This window comes from Ornithorhynchus anatinus, chromosome 7 (assembly GCF_004115215.2).
Source record: "Ornithorhynchus anatinus isolate Pmale09 chromosome 7, mOrnAna1.pri.v4, whole genome shotgun sequence".
Classification (NCBI taxonomy): domain Eukaryota; kingdom Metazoa; phylum Chordata; class Mammalia; order Monotremata; family Ornithorhynchidae; genus Ornithorhynchus; species Ornithorhynchus anatinus.
Genome location: NC_041734.1, coordinates 47,514,032 through 47,535,413, shown reverse-complemented (window position 1 = coordinate 47,535,413; position 21,382 = coordinate 47,514,032). Strand labels below are relative to the sequence as shown.

At 38.5% G+C, this 21,382-nt stretch overlaps 1 protein-coding gene across 5 annotated transcripts in view; it reads left to right on the top strand.

Annotated features, from left to right (window-relative positions):
- The window catches only part of FGF12 (fibroblast growth factor 12), a 443,674-nt gene that overhangs the window by 402,797 nt on the left and 19,495 nt on the right, over positions 1-21,382 (top strand). For all 5 annotated transcript variants that reach the window (XM_039912529.1, XM_007668958.3, XM_029069513.2 and 2 more), the window contains one exon: positions 19,476-19,674. In XM_039912529.1, coding sequence (XP_039768463.1) covers positions 19,476-19,674 — 199 coding nt within the window. The remainder of the gene's footprint in view (positions 1-19,475; positions 19,675-21,382) is intronic.

Below are 21,382 nucleotides of genomic sequence, written 5' to 3'. Positions count from 1 at the left end.
TTACTAAGCACTGTCTTAGTAACAATACCATCAGGTCAGATACAGTCTCTGATCCTCATGAGGCTTAAGGTCTAAAAGGAAGAACCAGAAACCTCCCATTTGCTTCTTTGCCCTTCCCTAGCAAATACCACTGCTGTTTCTAAAATATGGTATAAAATATTCTTCTTTTGCTGAAGTTAGCACTTAAATTATTTTTTGCTTCTGTCTCTGCTGGGTTCAGGGCATTTTTAAATGAGTATTTCAGGCCACTAACTGTGCTCTGCCTCCAGGGTCCTTGTTTCTTATTTTCCAGCCTAAACCCTAGGGCACTGTGCCTTATAGTGCTACAAAGGAGAACAACAATCCTCCAAGCTGCTACCTACCTATTCTTCCAGTGCAGTAGGCCTAGCTAGTAGAATCCTGCTTCTAATGCATTTTGTTCTGCACCTCCCCAGAGCACTGCTGTTAGATACATTAAGGAGCCGTCGAAATAGTGAGGCAGTAGTAGCTGTGTCTATAAATGCTGCTGTAACTCTGAAAACCCACTGCCATACCCTTAGCCATGTCCTGCCCCATCCTTCTCTGCCTGCTCATAGAAGAAGGTTTTGTGACTATACCAGGAACTTTGCAAAATCTCCCCTGTTCTTTCCAGCCCTCCTCAGACTTACAATTATTCTCTCCCCCACCCCGTAGAGGGAGGATAGAGTTTATTTAACATGTGTCACAAAACATCAGTATCATTGCTTTCCTGATAAGAACTGTTTAGCACAGTGATGTTTTCTGAAATATGAAGATAAACCTTTCATCAACAATAAATTGATTTGATAATCTTGCATTGTGTATATGTGTGTGACTAGCCTTTGAAATGTGATTCACTCTAGGCCATCAACCAGAAAAATATCTTTTGATTCATCTGAATGTTGATGGTTTTATTCTTGAAAGTTCAAGCATGATAAGACATAATAAAATCACATTTATCTTTGATGTCTTCAGAAAGGGAAGGGGCAGTAACTAGATGCAAACAAACCACTGAACTATATTTTTTGTCATTCACAATTTGAAGGGGATATCAGTTCTTGCTATAATGACCTCTGTGTGGTATGGTTTTCCTTAGAGGGCTAAATTAGTCTCCTATGCTCTCAAAATTCCATGAGCTGAATCTTCATTTAGTAATTGGTTAACTGAGTTGCACAATATATCAGCATAGAAATGAAACAAGTCTGCCCTCCAGATTTAAATGAAACAGTAATATTAAAACTGTAGTTTGAGGAGGTTATATCTTTTTTTTTTGCATGTAACTGTCAACTGAATTATTAACTAAATAAGCCTAGGAGCAGAACACTTTTTAAAGGGAAGGGCTGCCATGTTTGTATCTGAAAATGACTCTAGAGATTCAGATTCACTTTGTTAAAATTCTCACTAATAAATTGTGTATGTTCATTTACTACATTAGACAAAAAAATCCCAAAAATCTAGATCAGTAAGAGGAAATCTTAAAAAAAGTTTCCAAGGGCTCTGAGTTCTTGTTAAAGGAATTTTCTTTTACTTCTTAAGCAAATTCCATAGAAAACTCATAGAGATGTTGCAAGAAGGATGCTACATAAATCTATTCCTCAGAGTTGACTTTTTGGTCTTTACAGAGTTTGTGAGTCAATTTTAAGTAAATCATTTCATAAAAAAATAATAAGTACAACGTACTATAAATATTTTGCTCTCAAGTGCTAAGCACAGTGCTATGCACATAGTATGTGCTCAAATTCGATTGAATACATTAATATTTTTGCAGTTGTCAAACTCTACTTATCATTTTTGATGTTATGTATTTTACTGTGATAATTAACTTTGGACAGGAGAGATTGTAACAAATTACCTTTTAAAAATGTCTTTTTAAAAAGACATGAGAGTTTTGATTTGCTGAAGTTCTTGGATTATTAATAATATGGACCTTTCCTTAAAGATGTTTTATCCATAAATCCAGCATCTCACTTATCTCTCATCTCACTATATTTTTTCATTTCTATATTCTTCTTTATTATTCATTTTTCAGGTTAAAAGGGCAGATGTGAAAACTCGAACTTCCATGATCTTTCTCATATCAGTTATGACTCATCTTGCTCTTTTCCCAGCTTCCTGAGTAAACAGACCCACAAGGCTGAACCATTTTTAACTGGATTCCTAGAAATTTTCAAATGCCAAATTATACTTTTATTGGTGTTTTGTTGTCTCCTATTCTGTTTTGTTTTTTTTCCATGATCAGATTTGTGTTTTCTGACTCATTGAAAGTTTAAACATATTTCTTAGCTAACGTGGTGCTGGCTTGCTTCGGTTGATGGAGCATCAGTGTATTAAGAGAATACTTAAAGTAATTTTACTGATAATATTGGGAACCTCAAATATTTTATGTGGAGGATCTTCAACCATTTACTAAAATTCTGCCCGAGGTACTCCAGCCCAATAATTTCCCACACTTGATTTTGACAACTGGAGATTAAGGAATTTGGCTAATGATGAAATCTAAGATGTTTCATTCAGCATATTGATGATTTTAGAGATTATGTCTTACATTTGAATTCCCTTGCCTGAGAGATTTGGGACCTGCTATGGTTTAAAAATTTGCAGGTGGTTCCCTAGCCCTAATAATGCAACAATATAGCCATTCACATTTTCTCCTTTGGTCTGTAAATTAGCCATTCTCTTTCCTGGGAGAAATCACTCTCTATATCACTTTGGGATTCTTAGACTGCACGTAGAAAAAATGAAGCTGAAGCACAGGTGATGGTAGAAATAGTACAGCAGGTCGAATTTGTGTCACTCACAGAAGCTGGTTATGGGCCCTTTGTGGGCTACATCCTGGGCAGTATGAGCATGAAGTGAGTGCTTCACAGAATTGCTCATAGAAGGAAAGAGGCTCTCCTGATACTCCCAGATAAACCACCTCTGTGAGTGCCAGCAAGGTTTCTAAGCAAGCCTGATTTTCCTTTTCCTGCATGGGAAAGATCAAGCTCATTATCTCGCTTGGCTCTACATAGTGCCAAGTATAGTCACTGTGCTACATTACTCAACTTCCAGTGCTATGGTATATCTGGATGAAAACTCCAGTTGTCATTTAGTTTCTGAAAGTGTCAAACCTAATCTGAGTTCTTCAGCAAGAAGTTCAGTAGAGTGAAAAATGTAACTGTTGCCAAGGATTCCTAACACCCTGTGATGCACCTTGCACAACTTCCAAGAGGCTGATTCTTGGGAAGCAGAATGTCAGTGTGAAGAGGTCAGAGAGTTGTTTTAACTCTCCCACTCAGCATATTTTCATTACTTACATCTGCCAAATTATTTGAAACAGTGTTTAGTGAGTTTGGGGAATCTTACTGATGTTTTCCAGAGGAATGAAAATGTTAGGTTTGGGAGGAAAATGGTATCTTCAGCAGATGTCTGCACACGGGCAAAATTACAGCTACTAAAAATAAAAACCAAGTAGAGTTCATAGCTATCTCAGAATATTATCTCTGAAAAGTTAGGATGAATCGGGAAAATCAACCCAAGAGCTTTAAAATACCATCCAGAATTAGATTGGTGGCCTAACCAGTTTCCAAGAATGAAGTCAAAGAATGCTTGGAGGAAGCCCCCATTCCCACATGAATTTCTCTCAACCTCTTATAAACATTAGTCTATTTTCTGCCAGCCCAGGTTCCTCCTATCATTAATTTCACGTTTACAATTTTTAATTGTCCTTCATATTTGAAGATGTTTCTACTGACAGCAGGATCCCATCTAAATGTTTATTTGTTACTGAGGAGGCATGCAAGACTAGGAGTCCACATCCCATACTGTGCAATTTGCCATGCCTTAACCTAGACAATTTAAGTGATCATTTTGTTTTTTTCAATCTGTCTCTTCATTTCCCAAACTTTCTGAAGCTTCTGCTCAAGGAGTGCAATTAGGATAGCCATTCATATACTTGTAGTCTGCCATCTAATCAACTAGTATGGCATTGGATGGCTTTATGTATAGTACATTTATTTAAAGGAAATAGTATCCTTCTGCCTCTGCACTCTCCACTGAGTTCCACAGCCTGGAAGTGGTGTCCATGTCCACAGAGATTAGGGAGAGAAACCCAAAGTCCTGGAACAAATGAGGGATGGGAGTAAACATCCTTCTAGAGAAGGATTCTACTTTTACGGAGCCTCAGTTGAACTTCCATAGAAGTTCTCTTACCCTACATGCCTGATATAATATATATGATGTCATGTGCAATTCTCTATCTGGTATCCATGAGTAACCCCTTTCCTGCTTGCCACAGAGATCAATCAATCAATGGTATTTATTGAGTGCTTACTATGTGGAGAGCACTGTACTAAGCACTTGGGAGAGTACAATGCAGTAGAGTTAGGAGATACTTTCCCTGCCCACAACAAGCTTACACACATTGATAGACTGGTCTTCGTGATTCAGTTCCTTCCTGTTGTCTCCAACGATCTGTGATATGAAACTCTCTTTCACAATCCCTTTAAAATGTTTTGTTCTGCCCTCCCTGCTTGTCATGGGCACCAGTGGGTGAAAAACTGACTCAATGTGTTTGTCTTGAAGCTACCACTTCAAGCATGTGCAACCAAAATCAAGAGCCTCACTCATTAGAGGGAGGCATAATAAAAAGTTTTCTAGAAGTGATGTTACCTGGGTTGCCACTTCAAGACTGCCTTTTCCTTTCCCATCTCTGAATTGTTTACAAGCTCAATGCAAGAAAGAGGAGGTATGATTCTCCCCTTCTCCTTCAACTCTCCCTTGGACTAAATAATAGGCCCCATGGGTTACATTAGAAAGAAAGACTAGCTTGATTTCTTTCCAGCAGAACACTGTAAGTTCAGCTGCAACTTAGACCTTGTGTGGCTGTTTCCAGAAGCCACAGTCGGCTATGCAGCTGCAGAGCAGGCTGGACCTTTCTCCTTGTGAAGGGGGAAAACATGTTCAGGGCATGTGTGTTCCTTTAGAAATCACAGGAAACACACACATCTGTCCTTCCTCCTACCTCCCTGGCCCTACACCCTTTTGTCGCTGCATTGCTTGGGTTACAATCAAGTTCTGGCCTACCTTCTAGCAGTTCAGTTCCTTAACTTTGTGGTGGAAAAAGTCTAATAGGGCTGAAAATAAAAGAGAAGTTAATGAGATTGAGCAAGACAGCTCACTGCCCTTGAGGACATTCTCATCCAACAATGGCTCCACCTGAGATGTCAGCCAGCAGATGATGTTATATGAGAAGATGGAAATACAGAAAAAAGTCCATGAAGGGAGCATAAATTCATGAAAAGAGTTGTACCAGAATAGTGTTTGTTGACAGCCCTCTTGACAGTGCACTCCAAGGTGGTAGCTTCTCTTACTTCTTAAGCCTGGCTCCCTGTCTCTAGGCAGTTTCCGTAATAACGGCAATGGGCATCTTCTGAACTTTCTCCCTGCAGCCAAATGAATGTCACTTTCTTCATGAGGCATGTCCAAATTCATACCTCCACCATCCCATATATGCCATAATTTCAGCCCCCTCCATTTTCATACATATTTATTTGCATATTTATTTGCTAATGATTTATTTATTCACTTGTGCTTTGTATTTATTCCTAATATCACATTCTCTCAACTACTGTATATTCAATATATTGTATATTCATTATATACAATATAATATATTGTATATTGTTTATGTCTGTTCTATCTTCATTTTTAGAAAGCTGTTAAATAGACGTTATTGCTAGGATTGTTTTCTGCTCATCTTGGTTAGTCCTAGCATTGCCTTGCATAGTACTGTACTTGTGAAGTTTAAAGTTTAAATTTATGATGCTTAAAGTCCTTCACTCACCTTGTATGTGTTAAAATAAGTGATCCAGATATGATTTAATCATAGTTTCCAAACTGTAGTTTGACTTCTACTTTAGCATCCTAAATATTTGTGTTCATGTTCAAAAGGAACAATATAAATAGCTTAAGTATTTCCTAGATTGAATAATAACTTTGAAACTATCCTACCTGCATGATATTAATTTTTTTAAGTAAATCATTCAATCATCTGGGCACAAATGTAGTCCTGACTCTGCTTCTAGCTGTGAATTATACCCGTGTAACTATCTGATTTTGGCCTAGCTGAGATTTTCTCTCCATTTGCAAGATAAGGATATCATTTTTGAGCCCTCCTATCATATGATTCCAAAAATAATGACATATTTTGTACTTCTTGGAAGAATGCATAGTATTAACAATATGATTTACATGCAGGGAAGATGTGTGGAGAAGGCAGGATATGAAAAACAGAGTGCATTTTCATGAGGCCAGGTTTACATGTACCAGTCATAACGTGAAGTGGTGTAGTAGTGTGGAATTCACATTTCTAAACCATATGTTTAATATACTTAGGCAGTTCTATGGTTACTGTGTTCATAATGGATATACAGCTGCATTCTAATAGTGCAAATTCCTAAAAGGGAATAAAAAAAGTATGGATTACTAGTATAGAACATTTATTTTCTATAAAAATCCTTGATAATCACTTGGCTACTGTTCATGTTCATGAGAGGCAGCATGGCTTAGCGGATAGAGCACAGGCCTGGGAGTCAGAAGGACCTGCGTTCTAATCCCATCTTCACCTCATGTCTGCTGTGTGACCTTCTCTGGGCCTCAGTTACCTCATCTGTAAAATGGGGATTAAGAGTGAGTCCCCTGTGGGACAGGGACTGTGTCCAACCTTCTGTACTTGTATCTACCCCAGTGCTTAGAATAGTGCTTGGCACATAGTAAGTGCTTAACAAGTATCATTTTTGTTATTATTATTATTATGTTTGCCTGTTTTGGTGTTTATATTTGTTCTGAGGGGGTAGGAGTTTAAAAGCCTAGATCGTGAGTAATAGGTTTGCCCTGTTTGCTAGTAAATTGCCAAAATATGGATAGTCTGCTGTTATTTGTACAGGTCTGACAGTTAAGCACAGAGAAATAGAATATCCCCAGCCATAAACATTGCAGCTCTGAAATGGGGTTTAAGGCAAGGGAGATCTTTTCAATATCAGAAGAGACAGAAAGGTTGTTTTTGGCAAACTTTTGGAATTGAAGAATATTTCATAAAAGTATCAGTACATTTTGAGGATTCCAGTTATATTTGGTGAGCTTAAAGTTCAGAATAGCTGTCTTTTCCCCATGTGGGAAAAGGCAGGCTCAAGAGAAAATAACATGTGAATAATCATCATACTTTCTGATTGGGTGCTTTGCTGCTTCTCTAGAGAGTGTATTTTCAGAGCTGTAAAATGAAATACCTCATTTTATTCAGGCCAAGTTTTAAAATTGTTTCTTTTGATTAACTACCTCCTGCATTTATGTGTCAAGTAACGTTACCTCAAACTGGAACTCTCTCTGTTTAGCCAAGTTACAACTACTGACAGTTTTCTTTTGGGTCTAGATATCCAAGTGAATTGATGGGATTATAGAAAGAAATTTGATTTTGAAGCTATTTCACCTCTTCAAACTGTTGCTTCTCTCCACAGAGATACCCTCTGTTAGTCTTCCAGAATAATGGTGCTTTGTTGATTCAAGTCTAAGAACACGTTGAGAAGCAGCATTGGAGTACTGAATAGAGCATGGGCCTGGGAGTCAGAAGGTCATTGCTTCTAATCGTGGCTCCACCACTTGTCTGCTTTGTGACCTTGGGCAAGTCACTTCACTTCTCAGTGCCTCAGTGACATCATCTGTAAAACAGGAATTGAGACTGCGAGCCCCATGTGGGACAAGGACTGTATCCAACCCTATTTGTGGTTAATACTGTGCCTAGCAGTTAATGAATGCCATTATTATTATTATCAATAACACATTCTGACTTATTACTGACCATTAGAAATCCTAAGCATCAATTGTTGTATTGAAATTTATGGATTCAGCTTGAAAAGAAGTGTTGAGTTGGGAATCTATCCAACACAAATGTCAAGATTTAAATGTTGGTGAGTGTTGCGGCATTTTCTGAGAGGCATACTCATTTTTGAAGTTTTATTAAACAAATAATTCCTTATGATTTTCCAGAAGACTAGCTCCACAAATAAACAAGGGGACAAGGCTCAGATACTCGGGATCCCTTTCACAGGGATAGCTCTTTTGAATGCGTTATTGGTCACTCACTTGGAGATGTCATCTGGAGAAGCAGCCAAATACAGGGCAGGAAAGTGATCAAGGAAGAGGAAGCTTAGAAAGTACAGAGAAAGCCAGAAGCCGTAAGGAGAGGAGAATTCCTTATAGACGTCCAAGTGGAAGGGAAACTCGAAGCTGTTGTTCCCCAGGAAGGGTGTGGATTAGCAGAGTGAACTACCTGAGTCCAGGACTCTGAGCAGAGTTAATGCTTCATAAATACTATTTACTACTACGATTACTATTATTTGCTGTTGTGATAATAATAATTATTATTATTTGTTGTCCTATGCTGTCGAGTCGTGTCCGACCCATAGTGATGCCATGGACGCATCTCTCTCGGAACGCTCCACCTCCGTCTGCAATTGTTCTGGTAGTGTTTCCATAGAGTTTTCTTGGTAAAAATATGGAAGTGGTTTACCATTGCCTCCTTCAGTGAAGTAAACTTGAGTCTCCACCCTCGACTCTCTCCTATGCCGCTGCTGCCCAGAACAGGGGGCTTTTAACTTGTAGCAGATTACCTTCCACTCGCTAGCCACTACCCCAAGTTAGGAATGGAGTGGATATGCCTCTTCTTGACTCTCCCTCCCATAGTCAAGAATAGTAGAGTACTGGAAACTCTCCAGATGTGACTCTGAGAGGGGATTACTATTATTACTGTGATAATAATAATGATAATTGTTAAGTGCTTACTATATGCCCAGAACTGTACTAAGTTCTGGAGTAGATGCAAACTGAACTATTTGTCCATGGTCCCTATCCCACAGTCTTAATCTTTCAGAGAAGCAGCGTGGCTTAGTGGAAAGAGCATGGGGCTTGGGAGTCAGAGGCCATGGGTTCTAATCCCACCTCTGCCACTTAGCTGTGTGACCTTGAGCAAGTCACTTCTCGGTGCCTCAGTTACCTCATCTGTAAAATGGGGATTAAAACTGTGAGCCTCACATGGGACAACTTGATTATCCTGGATCTACCCCAGCACTTAGAACAGTGCTCAGCACATAGTAAATGCTTAACAAATACCAAATTTATTAAAATTATTATTATTACATCTGCTTTGTTCAGTCTCAGTACTTTAATGGCAAAAGATTCTCTTTGCTTCCTTTCCAACTGGAATCTCATTTTCCAACCCATTTTCACTGTACATAGGTTCTGGGTCTGAGGTCTTGTCAGATCCTACCCTATATTACATTTCTCTTTGCCCATTAGTGATCTTGGCCTAATCGCTTAACTTCTCTGGGCCTCAGTCACCTCATCTGTAAAATGGGAATTAGTACTGTGACCCCCATGTGGGACATAAAGATTTTATATATTCCAGTGTTTAGGGCAGTGCCTGGAATGTCATAGGAGCTTAACAAATACAATTAAAAAATACCTACAAATATTAAAAAAAGGTGTTATTCTGCTTAATCTACATGACTTGGAATTTTCAGGTTTTATCTCTATTTAGATATGAACAGAAAGACATATTGTGCAGATTAGGTGAAGCGATAAAGGAGCACACATAAAGGTTTTTCCCTCTATGAGAAATTAAGAATATAAAAACCACATAGTTTTGGCCCCTGCCTTAACTAAAGTGAAGGGCATATTACTCTCAGAACTATATCTTGTGTAATTTTGTATAGGATCTCATTTCAAATATTTGTTGTCGCTCTCCCACGCAGTAATTTAAAATACAGCTTTGAAAGTTCTATGCAAGGAAATTTTATGCTGACAGTAAGGGGAAACAGTCAGATTGACTTCTTGCCCTGCACAAACTATGCCGGTAAGATGCTGTGGCACCTACACACTCAGCCTCCAGTTCACTCCCATCATAGGTTTTGAGTTGGCTTGACGGGGAAGCTAGAAATCTTACCTTCAGTAACAAATTAATTTAAACATGCCGAGCCAAGGAAAATCTGGAAAGCCCCTTTATGTGACTGACGGTACTGCTTTGGCATAAATCCCCCTGCGGGGTCACCTTTAGTGGGAAGGGAGGATGGATGTTTCAACTGTATTAATAAGTGGAGCTTTGAAATTGAAATTACCTATAGGAGAGCTAGATTTAGGATTAGCTCAAAGAAGTATGCCTCATATTGGCCAGAGACCTTTGAAATCTTAAAAAAAAAATGATGAAACTCAATTTTCCCTTTGCAGGGGAATGTTGAAATGAAATCAGAATATGGACCCAAATTCTTCTCTTGTCCAATAAAGTCACCCAGGGTGAGCCTGAAAAATGATAAATCTAAATTGTAAATAGGTAACATGTCATTTCGAAAGCAGTTTTTCCTTGTGTTTTCGTGACTCAGTACATTTAAAAGATGGGAAAAAAAGTTTTATACTTGAGTACATTTACAAATTGGTTGACTGTCATGTTTACTGTAACTTTGAAGTATTATTTAGCTAGCAGGCACTCTTTCTATGTTATTATGTAGAGAGGTATATAATGTTTGCATAAGATTGGAGTGTACAAAATGTATCTCTATATATACATGCATAATTAGTAAATAGCAGTGGAAGGAGAATTGTTAAGTGTGGTCCAAGAGCAGAGAAGTAGGAACAATAGAATACAATTAAGAACAGTACTGCATGAGATAAATGCTAGGCCTGAGTAGCCTAATAGTGTTTCCTAGTAGACTGAGAAATCATCTGCCATGTAATCAATCAATCAATCCTGGTGGCATTTGTTAAACATTTACTCTGTTCCAAGCACTGCACTAAACACTGATACAAGATACTCAGGTTAGACACAGCTCCTGTCCCCAAATGGGGCTGACATTCTAAGAGGGAGAGCGGTCCTTGAATCTCCATTTTACAGATGAGGAAGCTGAAACATAGGTGGAAGATAGTGAAGCTGGGATTAGAATGCAGGTCCACAGACTCCCAAAGCCATCCTCTTTCCATTAAGCCATTCTGTTTCTCATATTTATTGAGAATTAATGATATTTACTGAGAGTTTACTGTATGCAGAGTGCTGTACCAAATATTTGGGCACTTACAATACAGTAGAGTTGGTAGACATGATTCCTCCCCTAGAAGAGGAGCTTATTGTCTTGAGGAGTTTGGAAGAGGAATTTGACGTCTTAAAGAAAGCTTGTAGTCTAAAAGATGAGTTTTCAGTCTAGAGAAGAAGCATGAAGACTAGAAAGGAGCTTAAAGTCTAGGAAAGGGAGTGCAATCAAGAGAAGGAATTTCCTGTCTAGAAGAGGATCTTCCAACCTAGAGAAGAAGGTTGCATTCTAGAGGATGTATTTACAGTCTACCAGTAAAGGAATTATTGGGAGGTATATTGCATGAAGGAATAGGGAAAGGATATTGCTTTGTATTGATCTAACAGCCACTTGATGTTTTTGTTATCGTTGGCAGGGGTGACACACTAGAGCTTTTTTTTTTTTACCTCTGAGTAATTTTACCAAACCTCCTTGCCATGCCCACTCTAACAGCTGTTTTAGAGGCAAGTGTTCCATTGCTATTCATGTCATTACAATGAATGGGGATCCTTTATTCCAATAGGGCTGCTGTGATATTGCCACAGAGCACCTTGCAGCATTCTTCAGTCTCTAGAAACTTCTTATTTACCCTTTTTCATGGTTTGAGTGTCATTTTGCATTGCAGTAGGGTTGATAGCAGTAGAGTTGATAGTTGATAGCAGTTGATTGCAGTAGAGTTGACAGGGTTGACTCTTCACTATTCCCTTCAAAGCTCTCCATCACCTTGTCCTTTCTTACCTCACCTCCCTTCTCTACTTCTCTATCCCAGCCCGCACACTCTGCTCCTCTGGTGCTAACCTTCTCAATGGGCCTTGTTCTCGCCTGTCCCGTCATTGAGCCCTGGCCCACATCCTACCTCTGGCCTGGAATGCTCTCCCTCCTCAAATCCACCAGTCACAGTTCCCCCCTTCAAAGCCCTACTGCAGGCTCACCTCCTCCAAGAGGCCTTCCCAGACTAAGTCCCCCTTTTCCTCAGCTCTCCCCTCTGCATCGTCCTGACTCACTCCCTTTGTTCTATCCCCCCTTGTCACCCCACAGCACTTGTGTATATATATGTAATTCTATTTATTTCTATGATGCCTGTTTACTTGTTTTGATGTCTGTCTGCCCCTTCTAGACTGTAAGCTCTGCACACAGTAAGCATTCAATAAATACAACTGAATGAGTGAAAAGTACTTAAGGGGTACACAGCCAAGTGCATAGTTGATGTAGAGGAGGGTGAGTAGGGGAATTGGGGGATTTAATTAGGGCAGGCCTTGATTAAGTAATGATTACCTTTATGTTCAGTTTTTTTTTTTTTCGGTTAAACCTCCAGTATTAATCTCCTGGCAGTCTAGAATATTTCCTTCAATCCAATCAAATTTACTGCAGCTTGAATATTTTCTCTTGTTTGTGACCCAGTAGCTGCGGAAAACAACTGGCTAGTAATGTCCTCATAACATCCTTTTGTATATTTGCAAGGAATTACATTCACTCTTAATCTTCCCTTTTCAAGGCTGTATGACCTCCAATTTTTACAGCTTTTCCTCCTAGGATCTCTTTTCTGTTCTTTAGATTATTATGGTTGCTGGACCCTCTCCAGTTTCTCTACAGCTTTTTAAAGTACAATGACCAAATGGCACACAGTACTCTAAAAAGGAAAACTCCCTGATTTTTGGACCATTTTTCCAATTTGTCTAAGACACTTGGCATTCTAGCCCCCATTTTCAATGGGTGAGCAACCCAGCCAAATTGGAATAATCTGCCAGTTTAATATGAACACTCAGAACTGCTAGAATGCATGTTTTCATTCTGCATTGGGATAGAGTGTGAGAACAGAATTCGGGAGAGTTCTTCTGCGAAATCATGTCTAGATCCACTGCAAGGTGTTAACAGATAAGTGGGGGGGGGGGGGGTGTAGTGTTGAATGCAGGGTAAGTGCTACAGTGCAAGTTTTCCTCAACATGGATCTCGGCAAGAATGCAACCCCATATTCTAGAAGAACTGAGTTCATATTCTTGGACCTTTATCCTAAGGCACCAGTAAAAATACTGCATTGTGTGGATACCAGGACCAATCCTTCTAGGATACCGTTCAATATCTAGCAAAGCCACTGATGTCTAATCTTTGAATGTAATTCTCAACTCTGCGCATCCACTTAACCTAAAACATAACACATTAAAACTATCAATCTCTGCTTGTCAATGACTGTATTGGCAGATTCCTTTCATTTTAATGAAATGTTTTTCTATTAGATCTTAATTTTCTCAAGGACAATAAACCAGACAAGGCAGAAAAATCATTTCTTGAGTAAGGCATAAAATTAGGACTGATTCTAGTTAAGACCATACTTTATTAAAAAAAATCAGATTTGTTGGAAATCATTTAAGTTGGTCTACAGTTCAACTCTTTTTTTAGCCAGCCATTCCTCTCAGGTTGAAATAAGGGAAAATAATGCTCTTTACTCGATTTTATATCATTATGTATGAAAGCACAGTGGGTAAATAGCTATTGTTAGCCTAGTGTGCTTCTAGTTTTGTTCAGCTGAAAAAAATTAGTGAAGTTAACAAATCAAAAAGTTTCACAATCAAATATCTGAAGGTTTTAACTAAAATCAACTCCATCTATGGTGTTCAAAGGTAAACTATGGTGTAAGAATCATCAATAGCTTTGAATCCTTTCATCCATACTCACAGGGATATCAACATTCCAGCAAAGCCAGCTGTGTGGTGCTATAAAATGTTCTCTGTGCATAATAAGGGGCCAGGTATTTTATTTTTTAAGCAGAAAGGCTAAAAAAAAAATCCAAACAAGAAGACATTTTAAGTTTGGAATATGATGGATGGTTTTTACCAGCCACAATTGATGCACAATCATATCTTTTGAGGGAAATGGAGCCCCATTTGATGTGATAATACTAAAGATATTTTATGTTTGGCCCATTGTAGTAACTTTTTCGGGACTGTAATTTGTCATTGGTTGCCATGGGATGATAAAGACTTTCATTTGCTAATACATTTTACTGTACTGACAATGTGTTCTCCATATTGTCATCTTCAACATTTGAATTAACCTTCCTTAGTTGGATCGTGAATATCTGCCATTTTGGATCACTGTGATAGTTTTGTATATGAAAATTATTTAGGGTAGTCTGAAAGAAGTTTTTTAGATAGCAAACTTCCTTGTATTTTGCACCTTTTCATTCAGCAAATCTATTCCCTAAAGTCTGAATTATATTTTCCTACTCTACTTGAAGAGTTTGTTTTGGTACACTTAATAACACTATGGGCGAAACAGGTCATAATGCTGTCCTGGTATTCTATCGAGGTCGTAGTTCTGGTAAGCATCAACTCAGAGACGTGAATTGGAAGCGGCATCCTTCATTTTTCATTCCAACCCTGGAGGGCTGGAGGGTGCCTGTGAGATGCAAACGGTGAAGAGAGCCCTGTTCCCTAGGTAATTTCGAGAGGCAACAATATAGATAATGCCATTTGTTAAGCTCATACTCTGTGCCAAGCACTTACTAAGTTTTGGATTAGATACAAGATTGTCAGGTTGCATATAATCCCTGTCCCTCATTAGGCTCACAGTCTAAATGCCTTGCCCGTTTCTGCTTTTTCCTTTCTCCATTACTGCCTTTCCCAATACCCAACTTCCTTCACTCCCTGTTTCCCTCCCGATGCAACCAAGTGATTTTCTGCCCTCCTGGATGGGCCCAAACAACCCCCACTCCTGTTCTGTCCTTTTACTTTCTCCTCATTATTCCTGATTCTTTCAGGAGACTCCTTGTCTCCATAACTCTATTCATGTCTTTTTTCATTTTCCCTCCTGAGCCTTGTGAAGGATATTAGTTATTAATCAATGATATTTGTTGAGCACTTACTGTGTGCAGAGCATGGTACTAAGTTCTGGGAGGAATACAGTACAAAAGCGTAGTTGTAGACAGTTGTAGACAGGGAGCTTAGCAGAGAGACAGACATTACAGTAAATTAAAGATAGATTTGTACATAACCACAAGATACTAATTATAGGCAGAGGTGAATAGAGCATGGGTCTGGGAGCCAGAAGGATATGGGTTCTAATCCCAGCTCTGCCATTTGTCTTCTGTGTGACCTCGGACAAGTTACTTCAGTTCCCTGTTTAACCTCATTTACCTCATCTGTAAAATGGGGACTGTAAGGCCTATTTGGGACAGGGACTGTGTCCAACCTGACTACTTTATATCTACCCCAGCACTTAGTACAGTGCCTGGCACATAGTAAGCGCTTCAACAAATACCACAATTATTATTCCATCAGTGTGTTTGAGCTGTAATGTCCGTGGTGCCAAGTTACTCTGCTGCAGCCATCTTAAAGTTGTTCCACTGGAATACTCTTTCCTTTGGACAATGCTGAAAGGAGTAAAGGGATTGTGCATTTTCAATCAGGGGATATATCATATAGCTATTTGACAGGTAGATAAATTACCAATGGACTAGTCAATAGAAATATCTTAAATCTAGAACTAAGGGAAGAACAGCAAATGGCATTTTCCATGTCATTTTCTTTCTTAAAATCCTGTAACCTTGGGGAAGTCATTTTACTGATCCTTCTGGGTTAAAACCAACATCCTACATTCATAAAGTGTCTTCATATTCTATTATAACCACCCTCATCGTCATTGCCATCGATCAGATTGTTCAATGAACATCTCAATCAATATAATTCATTGTGCTCCAGCTGTGTGAAGAACACTTTAATGGGTACTTGGAATAGTTGATAGATGTAGGAAACATGATCCCCACCCACAAGGAGTTTGCAATTTAGCATGGCAAATGACAAATAATAATTAAAGATAAATGAAAGAAGTGTCTAAATAGCAGATTATGCAAATTGAAATGTACAAAGGTGTAAAGGAAGGTTGCAGAAATTCTGAGGTGGGGCAAAATGTGTTGGAAAGATAGGATGGTATAACTTGGGTCATGTTACATTATAGAGTGAGAGTTAGGATGATAGATGTTAATAATAACAATGGTACTTGTTAAGGACTAACTATACATCAAGCACTCTTCTAAGCGCTGGGATAAATACAAGTTCATCAGGTTGGACACAGTCTCTTTTCCAAATGGGCCCTGTCCCATTTTGCAGATGAGGTAACTGAAACACAAATAAATTAAGTGACTTGCCCAAGGTTGCACAGCAGACATGTGGCAGAGCTGGGATTAGAACCCAAGACCTTCTGTCTCTTGGGCTTGTGCTCTATCCACTATGCTATGCTACTTTTTGTGTTATGAATGGTATATCATATATCTCTACACATTAGAAGGTCAAGGAGGACAACAGTTGTACAATTCCCTCAAACAACCCATTGTCACATTCAGAGGTGTCATTCTGAGCTGGATGGACCATTGATCTGTTCCCCAAACAGCATTTATGGTCTACATATCATGCTGTTTTTAGATTTAATAATAATAATGTTGGTATTTGTTAAGCGCTTACTATGTGCCGAGCACTGTTCTAAGCGCTGGGGTAGACACAAGGGAATCAGGTTGTCCCACGTGGGGCTCACAGTCTTAATCCTCATTTTACAGATGAGGGAACTGAGGCACAGAGAAGTAAGTGACTTGCCCACAGTCACACAGCTGACAAGTGATTTACCTTAAATAATATATAAGAAAGAACTTTCTTACATGATTTTGGACATTCTTTTTTGAAAGTTGGAAGATAACCATTAGTAAGAAAACAATGTAAATATACTTGTGTTCATATGGAAATCCTTCACTGTTGTGCTTCAAGAATGATTTTGTCTTAAATGTCGAGGAAACAGTACTTGGAAAGGGAGCTAAAGTGCATGGGTACCAATTCAGTAAGAGAGCAAAGGAGCTTTTGGATGGTCTGGGTATTAAATATGAACGTTTTATGGAATTGAAATGACCCTTTTAAAGCATCACGAAAGGCTTCATTGAAATCGCTTTAGTCAAAAGAAAACATTTTAACTAAATGAAAGGATTGTTCATCAGACATGGCATTACTCTTTACTTGTCCTCTTTTTATAAAACATCTTTATTGTTCTAATGATTCACTTTGCCTTCATTATATGCACTGAAGCAAGCTCTGGGCTTTCTGTTCAATTTTATTTCCTTTGGCTCTAAGCCTGCCTGCATCTATTACCCATCAGATTTATTGTCATCCCAAACACACTTTATATAACCTCAAAAAAGCACTTTGGGATGCATATGATAACCCTGATCATTGTTGAGAGCTCTGGATGAATCCATTTTCAAGAACAGTGCCATGAAAGTATGAGGGGATTGTCCTGATCTGCACCCAGCCAGAGCATAAAATTAATTCTTGTAGGCTAGAACCTAGGGCTTGAATCCTGGAACAAATGTAATTACACATTAAAAAGTGCATTCAAGCCTCATGACTAAACGTCAGGCATTAGGCAGGGTGATCATAAAATTTCGCCACCTTCCAACTAACCCGCAGAGCAGCTGCCTAAAATTCAATTTGCAGCCATGGTGGAGGCAGCTGGGGTGGCACCTAAGCAGACACCAGTAGACTAGAAAATCCAGTGAAGCATATAGAAAAAAGCTGAAGTTGATGTGGCGAACTTTACCTTTCTCACTGCCATTGCTCCCGCTCTAGTTACTTTCTTGACACTATAAGGATGGACTGTACTCCAGAAGTTTCCCCCATGACCTATTTAGAATTCTTTGTTGTCAGAAAGAAAGATTTTTGCAAGTTCCTGTCAATCATTAAAGAGCAGATTTGACTTTATAGTATCGTTAACAAGATCATCTTAGTCCTTCTTCTCATAGGTATTTATGGAGCATTTCTATTACGTGCTTGTGAGCATACAGTGATAATAGAAAATATAATTCTAGCTCCCGCAGAGTTGATCTGGCACTTCTAATGGAACTCAGGGATTACCATACACTTCTAGGGTATAAAGGATGTTACGATCTGCCTTTAGCATCCTAACTCAAACAAATCTCCTTCAACTATCTCTATAGTTACCAATTTTCCAGTGATTTCTTGGGAGTATATGGTTATCACCCTTCTCTTTTGCCCCAAATTCCACCCCATCTACCACTAACAACTTCATTAACCCGGCAGGAAAGGAAGAGAGCATAAACATAGGTGACCTGATCTAAAATCCTTGAACTGTCACATTTGGAGTGATGCATAAAATCCAGATTGTCTTGAAGATATATTTCATTTAGACAAAATAGGAGAAAGTTGTGCAGGACCCCCATATTCCAATACTTGGAACTAAAAAAACTTTGCCTGTCATGAACTGTGACTGATTATTTTCTGTTCTTTGTCCATTGGAATGTGAAATTATTTGGGCCCTCTTCATTATCTGAAATCACTCCCCTCGGTTCTCTAGCCAAGTGAACTAGTTGGCGATTGGCAACACCACAGGGAATTTATAATGTACATGAACATTTTTCATTATGTTAAAAGCATAAATGTCCAATACAACATTTATATTCCTATTCTCTTAAAAAATATTTGAGCACTTAATTTTAGAATCACATTAAATATTAACTTTTTCTTAGGCACTGCTTTATATCAGTAAAATAATTTCTCTATCCCTTCCTAAAGTTTACTAATACCAACCTAGTCAGTTCCACATAGCAGCATAAAAGCAATTAGCTGGGAAAGAACTCCTGAAATTCAACTATTTCAGGTCAACTGTATATTTTATTCATTTTGCCTCTCTTTCAGGTAACCAGTGTCCTTTCTGATTCTCCATGGATATTCTGTCCAGAATTAGGATGGTTGTAGGGGAGAAAATATTTCATAGAATAAAAGGGCAGGAAAATTGCACTTGCCATCTGTGTTTATTTTAATTTGCAAGTAACCAAGCTGGACTTTGGTGACAGCCATTTCCTTTTTGTGTTTTTCTGCTTAATTTAGGGCAAAGATTCCTTATCCCTTTACAGAATTGGCCTGGAATGTTTACCTGTTGTCATGGAGGTGTCAGGGGATTCCATTTTGGATGGGAGGAGAGTAATCCATGCTGTTTCTCTATGACCACTATATAGGACATAGTCTGTGAAATGATTATCTTACAACTACCCCAGTGCTTAGGTGTTTGACATACACGTAGTAAGTAAATACATACTTCAATAAAGAGAACAATTCACCTTTACCCCAACAAGAGGTATAAAACAAAAACCTTGAGTATCATATGATTGGGGCGGGATAAAAATACCTTATAAATGTATATATTGCTTTCAATGAATATTGGAATCCCAAAATGCTACGTTTTAAAAATTTTAATTGTTGAATTGGGTTGAACTTCTGAACTTCCTCATTTAGCGTTCATTTTTCCCTCACCAGATGTCTTTCAGAAATGTCAGGTTTAAATGATCATCGTCAATTCTTTCCCTTCTCTATCTTTCTTTCTATATCTCTACAGGATATTTTCACACCAGAGTGCAAATTTAAGGAATCTGTGTTTGAAAACTACTATGTCATCTATTCTTCCACGCTCTACCGACAACAGGAATCTGGAAGAGCCTGGTTTCTTGGGCTCAATAAAGAAGGTCAAATTATGAAGGGAAACAGAGTGAAGAAAACCAAACCTTCATCACATTTTGTACCCAAACCAATTGAAGGTATGTAAAATCTCCATTCTTTAGTCACTGCATGTACAAGGACTTTGGGACTCTGAACATTTCCATAGAATGGGGGAAGGTGGAGTTGACTGCAAAGATGATTCCCAAATTGTGAAAGTTAGAGTAAAAAGATTTTGATCTAACAACATTCTAGCAACATCATTTTGGAGTTATTTTCTCTAAAAATATGAAAAATATCTAGATTCTTTTATCCTATCTACTCCACTGGATGGCTTATTAAAGTCTTTAAATTACAGATACACTTACCAACAAAGCAACTTTCCTAGGACCTTCTAGAAAAATATATCCCTCCCTTTTCAGAGAATATCTTGTTTCCTGACTTCAGTATTGACCTCAGTTATCTCCCATAAAATTCTAAACTTAAAGGTCATTTACTTTTGGCTTTACAAATTATGTCTCAGTTTGACTTTCTGCTAAGGTCTAATCTTTCCATTGTGTGGTGACTGGAATTTATTTTATGATATTGCCTTATGGCCTTAACCAAAATAAAAGTAAATATCCAAGGTTAGCACATTTGTCTTTATCCAAGACAGAGTTTTCTACGAAAAGCAGAGTGTGTTGGTGATCACTTAAAGGGTTTTACCTGCAAAGGTTTCCAGTCCTGAGGTGCCCTGTTGGTGTTAAAAACTTTATTTTTTTTGAGGAAGCACTTGTTAAAGTTGAATTCCAGTGTTCTTCGGTGAAGGAAAATTTACACTGGCTCAGATAAATATCACTAACACTAGGGTTGGTGATATTACTGAACCTTAAGAGATCTGGAAAAGTGGTGTAGAAATTGAATACCCCTAATCGAAATTGTGGCTGTCTTTTGAAAAGGACAGTAGTGTGATGGTCAGTTTCAATTGTGAGTTCTTTCATTATATCAGTCACTGGCTTCTATTTAGGATTAAGGGTCTGATTTGTGAAGTTATGATGATGAGGTATTTGTTAAATGCTTACTATGTGCCGAGCACCGTTCTAAGTGCTCAGGTAGATACAAGGTAATCAGGTTGCCCGTGTGGGGCTCACAATCTTCATCCCCATTTTAGAGATGAGGGACCTGAGGCCCAGAGAAGTGAAGCGACTTGCCCAAGGTCACACAGCAGACAAGTGGCAGAGCAGGGATTAGAACCCATGTCCTCTGAGTCCCAAGCCCGTACTCTTTCCACTAAGCCATGCTACTTCCCAATGATGGTATTTGTTAAGCGTTTACCATGTGCCAAGCACTGTCCAAAGCACTGGGGTAGATACAAGGTAATCAGGTTGTGCCATGTGGGGTTCACAGTCTTAAATCCTCATTTTACAGATGAGGTAACTGAGACTCAGAGATGTTAAGTGACTTGCCCAAAGTCACATAGCTGATAAGTGGTGGAGTGGGATTAGAACGCACAACCTCTGACTACCAAGCCTGTGCACTTTCTACTAAGCTACGCTGCTTCTCACAATTTATCTACAGTACATTAAGCCATATCACACCTATACTTTTGACTCAGCTTAGAAACTGGGGAACTTTTCTTAAATTTCCAGAAAAGAGTAGGTCACTAGAGATTGACTCCCTAATTATTATTTCGAAATATTTCTCCTTGTAGTACTTTTGCCAAGATAAAATATTTTAATTTTAAAAGCCAGTGCCTTTGATAAAATGAACACTAAATAACCATTACATCCATTTTCTTGGCACTTTCCATAAGGCTTTCAAATAGTTTCT